The sequence below is a fragment of the Perognathus longimembris genome, chromosome 16, assembly GCF_023159225.1.
Source record: "Perognathus longimembris pacificus isolate PPM17 chromosome 16, ASM2315922v1, whole genome shotgun sequence".
NCBI classification, from domain to species: domain Eukaryota; kingdom Metazoa; phylum Chordata; class Mammalia; order Rodentia; family Heteromyidae; genus Perognathus; species Perognathus longimembris.
In genome coordinates, this window is record NC_063176.1 from 3,561,892 (window position 1) to 3,572,442 (window position 10,551).

At 34.6% G+C, this 10,551-nt stretch overlaps 1 protein-coding gene across 1 annotated transcript; it reads left to right on the forward strand.

Annotated features, from left to right (window-relative positions):
- The first annotated feature begins 4,564 nt into the window (after positions 1-4,564).
- Jchain (joining chain of multimeric IgA and IgM) lies at positions 4,565-10,551 on the forward strand. Its single transcript, XM_048364479.1, has 4 exons — positions 4,565-4,705; positions 7,391-7,517; positions 8,994-9,074; positions 9,623-10,551. Exons 1-4 carry the CDS (start codon positions 4,642-4,644, stop codon positions 9,831-9,833), a joined length of 483 nt encoding a protein of 160 aa, XP_048220436.1. The 5' UTR covers positions 4,565-4,641; the 3' UTR covers positions 9,834-10,551.

Genomic DNA, 10,551 nt, shown 5'->3' on the forward strand with positions numbered 1-10,551 from the left:
AGCACCACATATACAGAAAACGGCCAGAAGCGGCGCTGTGGCTCAAGTGGCAGAGTGCTAGCCGCTAGCCTTGAGCAGGAAGAAGCCAGGGAGAGTGCTCAGGCCCTGAGTCCAAGGCCCACGACTGGCCAAAAAAAAAAAAAAAAACAACAAACTACATCAGAGGCAAACATGTTGTATATAAATTTTTAAGAACCAAAAGGAACACAACCAGAGCCTAGGCACTGTCCTTAGTTCGTTTGTTTGTCCTTCCTTCCTTCCTTCCTTCCTTCCTTCCTTCCTTCCTTCCTTCCTTCCTTCCTTCCTTCCTCCCTCCCTCCCTCCCTCCCTCCCTCCCTCCCTCCCTCTCTCTCTCTCTCTCTTTCTTTCTTTCTTTTTCCCTCCCTCCCTCCCTTCCTCCCTCCCTCCCTTCCTCCCTCCCTCCCTCTCTCTCTCTCTCTCTCTCTCTCTCTCTCTCTCTCTCTCTCTCTCTCTCTCTCTCTCTCTCTCTTTTTAACTAAAGCCCAGAGCTCTATTACTTGAGCCACAGTTCCACCTCTGGCTTTTTGGTGGTTAATTGGAGATAAGAGTCTTAGAGACTTTCCTGCCCAGGCTGGCTTTGAACCAAGATCCTCAGATCTGAATATTGTGTGGTGAGCTACTGGTACTCAGCCACAATATAATTTTATGATAATGATTAAATTCATAATTTATTATGAATATAAAATTATAAAAGATACATATTGAACCTCCATATTCTATTCAACTTAAGAAATAAAGTTTCGTAAGTATAGCTATAATTGCTTGTGTACTCCTTAACATTGTTAAGTATATCTTTAAACTTTTATTAGTAATGATCTGGATAAATTATTCGGAGAATACTTTCTCAAGAGAGTTTTGGAAGTGCAGAGCAACACAGTGTAGATCTTAGTAGAAGGATAGATTGACGAATCAGGGTTTACTTTTGTCACAGAAAAAAACCTCCTTTTTATCTTTTGTTAATAACCTCATACATGATTGACTTTGTGCAGCCCCGGAGGGATTTTATTTTCTTTAATATTATTAAATTAACAACACACAAATGTCACTATATAGTGAAGTTTGCTTTGCCTTCACTTTTTATATATATATATATTTATTATCAAACTGAATTACAGAGAGGTTACAGTTTCATACATTAGGCATTGGATATGTTTCTTGTACTGTTTGTTACCTTGTCCCTCATTCCCCTCCCCCTCACCCCTCCCCCTTCCCTTCCCTCACCCCCCCATGAGTTGTTCAGTTCATTTACACCAAACAGTTTTGCAAGTATTGCTTTTGTAGTCGTTTGTCTTTTTATCCTGTGTCTCTTGATTTTGGTATTCCCTTCCAATTTCCTAGTTCTAATACCAGTATACATGGTTTCCAATGTACTCAGATAAGATACAGAGAAAGTGTAGGTACAACCACAGGAAGGTGATACAAGAACATCATCAATAATAGAAGCTACAGTTACATATGGCACGTTGAAAGTAGTTACAACTGTGATATAACAATTGTTTCCATCACATGGAGTTCATTTTACTTAGCATCATCTTATGTGTTCATAAGGATATAGCTATTGGGCTCTTGTGATCCTCTGCTGTGACTAGCCTAAACCTGTGCTAATTATTCCCTGTAAGGGAGACCACTGAGTCCATGTTTCTTTGGGTCTGGCTCACTTCACTTAGTATAACTTTTTCCAAGTCCTTCCATTTTTGCCTTCACTTTTCTTAGACTTTTTGCTTTTGTTTTCTTCTGACAAAAGATCTTTCCTATGTGACAATAAAATCCTCCTATGATTTATTTCTCTGAGTTGATTCAAAAGTTACTTTTGCATTATCTAATGTGTGAAAGGTATATGGAGAAGTTGTAAATGCTGTATTCTCATAATCCATTAACATATGTCTTTGGAAAAGAAGTCTCTCATATCAATTTTTCCTCCATATATCTTCCTTGTGAGGGTGTCAATTAATTCTACGTATCTTAGGTTGTTAGATGTTACTGGTTATAGAAGTTGATATAGGGCTGGAATATGACTAAGTATATCCAAGAAATTTATATTTTAACTAGTTCTTCCAGTGATTCTAGGCAGATAATCCCTAGACTATAAAGAGTAAAGAAACACTAGTTCCAGCCCTGATATTGCCAATATAATTTATTTCTTTGGGTGACAAAGTATCTTTTTTTTTTTTGTGTTGTTTTTTTTTTTTTGGCCAGTCCTGGGCCTTGGACTCAGGGCCTGAGCACTGTCCCTGGCTTCTTCCCGCTCAAGGCTAGCACTCTGCCACTTGAGCCACAGCGCCGCTTCTGGCCGTTTTCTGTATATGTGGTGCTGGGGAATCGAACCTAGGGCCTCGTGTATCCGAGGCAGGCACTCTTGCCACTAGGCTATATCCCCAGCCCCAAAGTATCTTATTATTATTTTTTGTTTGCTTCTTTTGTCCTGGTCCTGGGGCTTGGACTCAAAGCCTGGGCTATTTCCCTGTTCAAGGCTAGTGCTCTACCACTCAAGCCACAGTGCTATTTTTTTTGGCAGTGAATTGGAGATAAAAGACTTACGGACTTTCCTGCCCAGGCTAGCTTTGAACTTCTATCTTCAGATCTCAGCCTTTTGAGTAGCTAGGAGTATAGGCATGAGCCATTGACACCTGGCAAATGTCTTATTTCTTTAAAGTCTATTTTTAGTTACACAGTTTACATAATAGGGATATAAAACTGAAAAGTAAAATAATTGAAAAAAATGTAGAGCTTTTATTTAGGTTAGTAACTAGAAATTAAATATATTCGTAACACTGTGCTAGCATATATTAATTATGCCGAGGGGTTTCATTGTGACATTTCTATAGATACATGTAATGTGCCCACCAAACTCGCCTACATCCATCATCTCCTCTCATTAATCCTTGCTATGCTTTTTTTTTTTTTTTTTTTAAAGAAGCTTTGGAGAAAGCTTTAATTTGAATTATCCAATTTGTTTTCTGGAGACGGTTGAACACTGGTATATTTTCAAGGAAATAATGACTTAAGCTCTTGAGCTAACTTTTCATTATAGAATACATTAGTCATTTAGAAACTATAGTTACGGGTGAGGACTCCATAGAGTAGTTGATATTGGTTTCAACATCCTGACCACAGACTAAACTGACATGTTTTCAAATCTGGCTCTTGTTCTAAGTAGATAAATATAATTCATATGATTCCAGTATACATGGTTATGCTCTGCTCACTCTGTTCTTGCTTGACTTTCAATAAATATTCCTTGAATAAATGCAATTTCATGCGAGCATTTCATATATTTACCTTTCCATTTTCTACTTTGAGCAGGACCTATGTAAGGTCCTGAAGTATATTTATTTCCCCTTAAAATTCTGAAAGACCCTTTAAAAATCAGAGGTAAGAATGAAAAGTAACACAGATTTGATGCTATTTCATGTAAGTACAACCAACACAATCTTGGAACTAGTTCTGCCTACAATATAGGGAATTCGAATATGTTGGAGGTAGAGGTGGAAAGTTGTTCTATTCAAAAGCTCATGATTTAAAAAAAATTCACACTTGGAAGAAAAATATTAAAATACTTTATGGATCTAGTTTTCTTTTGAGGCATTTCAAATAAGAATAATCTCATGAAGGGGTTATTAGATATTGAAACAAGATTTGTTTTAATGCTATCAAATTAAAACATTGCAAGTGACAGCCAGTATCCAACAATATGTAATTCTAATTACATGATTTTATTTATAAAATCACTGAAAGTAATAACATACACACTAATGTTGAAATCTGATTGTGTGGTTAAAGGCTTAGAAAAAATTTATACAAGATATAATTGGGATCTTAAAGGGTCCTCATTAATTTTGTTTCTTCATTCCTTTTATTTTCAGCTCTTCCTTTCATTTACTGTCCCAACAACAACAAATGTCAAATATTTAGTTTGAAGATAAATATTAATATATCTAGACAATAAGGAATTCATATTTAAATATTGTTAATAAACTCCTAACTTACTTACTTACTTTATTATTACTCTGCCGATTCTCACCTTTTTAATAACAGAAATGCAAAATAAAAAAATTACATCAGATCATGTAGAAGGAAATACTTAAATATGAATCATATGCTTTTTTTTCCAGTTCAGCTTTTGAAATTCACAGTTCTACTACAGTTATGATTGTTTCTACTTGGAGTTTTTTTTTTCTTTTTTTCCAGTCCTGGGTCTTGAACTCTGGGCCTGGGCACTGTGCCTCACCTTGTTTTGCTCAAAACCAGCACTCTACCACTTGAGCCACAGTGCCACTTCTGGCTTCTGGCCACTTCAGTTTAGGTGGTACTGAGGAATTGAACCCAGGGATTCGTGCGTGCTAGGCAAGCACTCTATCACTAAGCTACATTCCCAGATCCAAAAGGACAAATAATTTTTTTTTTGGGGGGGGGTCGGTTGTGGGGCTTGAATTCTGGAGCCAGGACGCTGTCCCTGAGCTCTTCAGCTCAAGTTTAGTGCTCTACCACTTGGAGCCACAGCACCACTTCCTGGAGTGTTATTTTAAGAAAGCAGAAGCACTGTTAATTTGCACACTCCTTAGAGGTACATACCTTAACTTTGGCTTTCTGGCTTTACTTTTTCAAAAGAAAAAAGTCAAGATGAAGAGACATTCTCTTTTCTGGGGTGTCCTGGCCATTTTTCTAAAGGCTCTTCTTGTGACAGGTGAGTCGGATCTACAAAATAAACCCAAATAAAAGGGAAGTATAAATTATAATCTGGTTTTCACATTTGAAGATTTAAGTTTATTTTTTGTCAGGATACTTTCTCCTAGAATGCTTTAATTTGTATACATGAAATGATTTGTAATATACAAAGCTCAGGTTAGTTCTCTTATTCCTTTACTCCTCTTTTGCCCACTGCAGCTTATATAATAAGAAAGTAAATATTTTTGGTTAATAATAGTTATGTTTATGTGAATTTACACATCTAATCTTAAAAATCAGTTAGCTTCTCCTTGAATCCCTTGAGTTAGTATTCTAGAGAAATGCACTAGTTCATTATTACTGTTAAGTACAACATAGAATGCATTGTGATTTACTTCCCCAGCAAGACTGATATTGATGTTAACAATTTTCCTAATCCTACAGATATATCATGATCCTTCAATACTATTTGCTGTTGCACAGATTATAACTTTTGATACTTTGCTAATGGACCTTTCTTTCAAACAGTTTTAAAGAATGGAATGAATTTTAAATATAAGAACATAGTATTAGGTAAATTTCCATCTAGATAGCCACATGCTAGTAATATAATTTGACTGGGTTGTTTCTAACATTTACTGAGCCTATACTTTTTAAAAGATAATGTGTAATAAATGTAACTAGAATTGTCATTGCATACACACACACACCACATAAAGAATAATATTTTGGAAATGGTGTTATGGCTCAAAGTGGTAGAGTGTTTGCCTTGAGCAAAAGAGCTCAGGGGTAGTGCTTAGGCCCTGAGTTCAAGCCCCACGATGACCACCACCACCAACAAAAAGTAAAGAATAATATTTAAGATGCAAAAATGTTAGCAATAAACCACATACAATATATGCAGATATACCTAAACATGGAAATTTATGTTTATAAGTACGTTTATGCACCAACAAACATATATAATATATTTAGCTGTATTTAAAATAACTATCACTTACTGAGTACTACATTTATTAATAGAATATGGATATTTTCTATTTAATAATTAGTAAGTGAAGTTATTCACTTGGTAAGAGTTATATCATTGTTTTGAATTGATATTTTCTTACTAATACCATGTAAGACTTCTGTTAGAAGATTTGTTAGAAAACATGAATAATGGAATAATTATGCATAATTACTTAATTTAAGTCATTATAAATATTATAACAATCTTAAAAATATTTTTAGTGGCAGTTATTAAGATTTAAATATTACAATTAGGTGTTCTGTGTTCTAGGAATCATCTAAGGAATAATTAGACTCCCAATTACAATAATCCCTCTTGATCATTTAACCTTTATAGTTTAAACTCATGTACTAAATCTTTGCATTTTTCTAAAAAAGTCAAGTTAGTGGGATGAAGACTTAAAAGTTACTTAGTTAAAACTATAATAATGAAGGATATATAGCATTATTTAGTTAGTACCATTAAATAACTATGATCTGAACTTAGACCACAGGTATTTGAAAAGTGTATAAACTTGTGATCTAAGTCCAGATGCTAAGAAAAACTTTTTGCTCATTTTTTCCAACACTTATAAGACCTCTTTGTCTTATATACAGGTTAGAAAATAAATGTCCATAAAGCTAAGGCTTTAACATTTATTTACATTAATTTTTTCTATATACTGGTATATTAAAGAGCTAAAACCTCAATATTTTTAAGTTATTTTGGAAAATTACAGCACTTTAAATCATCTATACTGTTCTTTAAAGTAATTATTATAAGAAATATTTATGTTGTTTATTTGATTGACACATTATACCATGATAAATTGATTGTTACTGTAAAAAAGATAACTAGCTTGAGTTGAAGTAGAGAATTTTTTTTTTTTTTGGTTCTGTCCTGGGGCTTGAACTTGGGGTCTGCATGCCGTCCCTGAGTTCTTTTGCTCAAGGCAAGCACTCTTCCATGTTGAGCCAGAGTTACCATTTCTGGTTTTCTGGTGGTTAATTGGAGACGAGTCTCATGAACTTTCCTGCCCAGGCTGGCTTTGAACTGTGATTCTTAGATCTCAGCCTCTGAGTAGCTGTTATCACCGCTATGAGCTGCTAGCATCTGGCCTAATACTTTAAACTCTTACAAGAGAAGAGAGTCTTGAGGAAAACCTAATCTGCCTGCAGCTCATTAATGCAATTTAAACAAAAATAAAATTTTAAACTACAAATGAGAATTCAGGAAGGATGTGACATTTCAAGTTATATTTCCAAATACGAATTCTATTTCTACCTATTTTTGAATGAATTGCTTTGGCTCTGGGAGAAATCTAGAGTTTTGTTTTCTTTTGGTGTTTGTTAGTGATTTTTACCAAGGTCCATCATTCAAAGATTAGAAATAGTAGGTGAAAATTAGCCTGTTTGGATTTCCTTTGCTATGGTGCAAGATTATACTTAGCTATTTTATTTTATTCATTTATTTGATGGTACTGGGCTTTGAACTCTGGGCTTGGTGCTTTTCTTCTAGTGAATCCTGCCCAGCTCAACACTTAAGTATTTTTACATTAGAAAGGAAAACAAATGGAAAAATATTGGGACTGACCAATGATAAATTTAAATGTTTGTGAGCTCAGTTGAATATAATATGCCAGAATGCAGAAAGAGAAATGATTCGATAGAAAACATATAGATTTGACTTCCATAATGTATTATGTCTTTGAAGCTCAAGAGGAAGATGAAAGGATTGTTCTTGCTGACGACAAATGTAAGTGTGCCCGCGTTACTTCCAGAGTCATCCCTTCTCCTGAAGATCCTAGTGAGAGCATTGTGGAGAGGAATATCCGGATTGTGTACGTGAATTTCTTCTTTTTTATCCCCTGTTGTAAACAGATACCTGACTTTGTTAAGCCTTGTTTAAATGTGATTTCTATCCCTTTCTTCTTTCTTTCGTTTTGTCCCAGTACTGAGGCTTGAATTAAAAGGCCTCACACTCCCCATTAGCTTTTTCACTCAAGGCTGGCTCTCTGCCACTTGAGACAGCTCTACATCGTGCTTTTTGGTAGTAAAAGAGTCTCATGGACTTCTCTGCTTGGGCTGGCTTTGAACCACAATCCTTAGATCTTAGCCTCCTAGTAGCTAGAATTACAAGTGTGAGCTAGCTAGTGCTTTCATCTTTTTTTAGGGCTTGAATTAAGGGCTTGGGTGCTGTCCCGGAGCTTCTTTTGCTCAAGGCTAGTGCTCTAACACTTGAGCCACAGTTCCACTTCCACCTTTTTTGGTGATTAATTGGAGATAAGATTCTCCGGGACTTTTTTCCCCCAGACTGGCTTCAAACTATTCCTGAGTAGCTAAGTTTACACACATGAGCACCTGTCAGTCCTTTTCTTTTTGATATCAACTGATTTATCTTAATTTATCTTGTCATTCTGCATGTCTCAAGTTTCATCATCATTTCTTATAGAATAATTGCAGGGTCGTGTAAATGGAAGAGATTTATCTATAACATTGGTATTTAAACCACATTGAAGAAGAATACCTAGCTTATATGTATCTTTTGGTAGTGCTGGAGTATGAACTCAGGGCCTTGTGCTTATTTTGTTGAGCTTTGACTTTGTCTTTCTATTATTTGAGCTCTCCATAGAGTCTTCAATGCTGATTCAGTGAACTCATTGTAACCATGTGCATACCACCTAATATGTTTACTTATAGATGTATAGGCACATTCTAGCTACCACAAATGAAAATATGATTTTTCTAAGTCTTTCCATTTCCTTACAAATGCTACAATATCATTCTTTCTGATGGATAAATGAAATCCCATTATGCATCTATACTACATTTTCTTATTCCATTCATCCATTGAGGGATATCTGGACTGATTCCATGTCTTGGATATGGGGATAGTGTTGCAAAAAAAAATGGTTGTGTTGGAGGCTTTACTGTAACCTTGTTTGTGATGTATTGGACAAATGCCCAGGCGTGGAATTGCTGGGTCGTATGCTGGTTCTATGTTTAGTTTTCTGAGGATCCTTCATACTGCTTTCCAGAGTGGAAAGCTTACATTAGAATTCCCTTTTGGCTGCATCCTTGCTAGCATTTGTTATTGTTTGTTTTCTTGGTAATAGCTATTCGAATTGGGGTGTGGTGGGAAGTATTGGAAATACAGCACATTACTGTAAAAATGTAATTGTATTACAAGGAAGTGCTTAAATAAAATGGTAGGCAATGTTCTTATTAAGAGCAACTACTGTTCTAACAATTTTCTTATTACCAGAAATAATAATATTCATGTCTCATTATCTAGCTTTGATTTCTTTCTTTTTCAGTGTTCCTCTGAACAGCAGGGAGAATATCTCTGATCCCACTTCACCATTAAGAACCAAATTTGTGTACCATCTGTCTGATTTGTAAGAGATTTTCCTTCTTACTAATATACGTGTATACATACATAGACACATATTTATACATACATATATGGAAAGTTAATAATTAATTAATCTGGTTAGTAGAAATGATTCTGAAAATATATTAAAGAATGAGCATTTACAAATACTTGCTTTTAATACAGTGATTCCTATATTGGGTTCAATATATTCATAAAACTTTGTCACAGAAAAAATACAGCTAAAAATTTATTCTAAAGAAGAAATTGTGGCCATTCATATGAGAAGAACCAATTTGCCTTAATAGTTTAATAATGGATTTTAGCTTATAAAGATGCAGACATTTCTTAGGAAATGACAGAATCCAATATCAAACTGTAATCCCAGAAATTGGTTTTGAAAAGTCTCATAAATAATTCAACTGTGTATTGTGGAGCTAATTAGGTCTGAAAGGAATCCTTTTATTATAGGTAAGAGCTGCAAGAATGACTTAATTTCATACAGAAATATGTACTCACATTTGGAGATGACATTGAATAGGGGATTTTTAATACATGTATTTTGTTTTTCAGCTGTAAAAAATGTGATCCTGTAGAAGTGGAGCTGGATAATCAGATAGTTACTGCTACCCAGAGTAATATCTGTGAGGAAGACAGTTACATGGAGACCTGTTACACTTATGACAGAAACAAGTGCTATACAACTATGGTCCCACTTACGTATAATGGTGAGATCAAAATGGTGAAAGCAGCCTTGACCCCGGATTCCTGCTATCCTGATTAATTTCAACCATTGCTGATTGCAAAACTCTGTCTCAAAGAGGCTCTCCATTTTGATCCAGAATGAAGTGAATTTGAAACCATGATATTTTTGGATGATGCAAAAGTTCCTTCTCCCTCAAATAATTGAGATACTAACATTATTATTTTTATTAGGTACTTACTTCTCAATTCTTAAGTATTAAAAATAGTCAACTATCATGCCTGGTGTCATTTGCTGGCTTAAATATTTGTAGCATTAAAATATAGGGGGAAAAAGTAAAAAGTGAAAATCAGAAAAGAGCTAAATTAAATGCCTTATTTCCTTTGTGTTGGAGAGTCAAGAGTTTTTGCATATTCTATACTTTTCTCTTTTAGAAGTTTCACTGTGTAGAGAAAATACATTGTAAAAAACCGAATTCCATGTCTTCAATAGGAAAATAATTCATAAATATGTTTTAGAAATATTTATAAAATAATTTAAGATGGGGGTCTGTAATGTTTATTAAACCAACTTGTTGAAGGTGATATAATTAATTGAGTAATTGAAAATTTTATTTTGGCATAATACACAGATGGTAGTAGATGATATAGATTTTTCTTTCTGGTAAAATTTTTGATCACAAGTTACTGTAGAGGTTCCCATGAAACTCACCTATTTTGCAACTAAATCTAATTAAATATGTATTCAAAATATGTATTCTCTAACACAGTTTGAACTATTAAATAGAATCATAAGCATA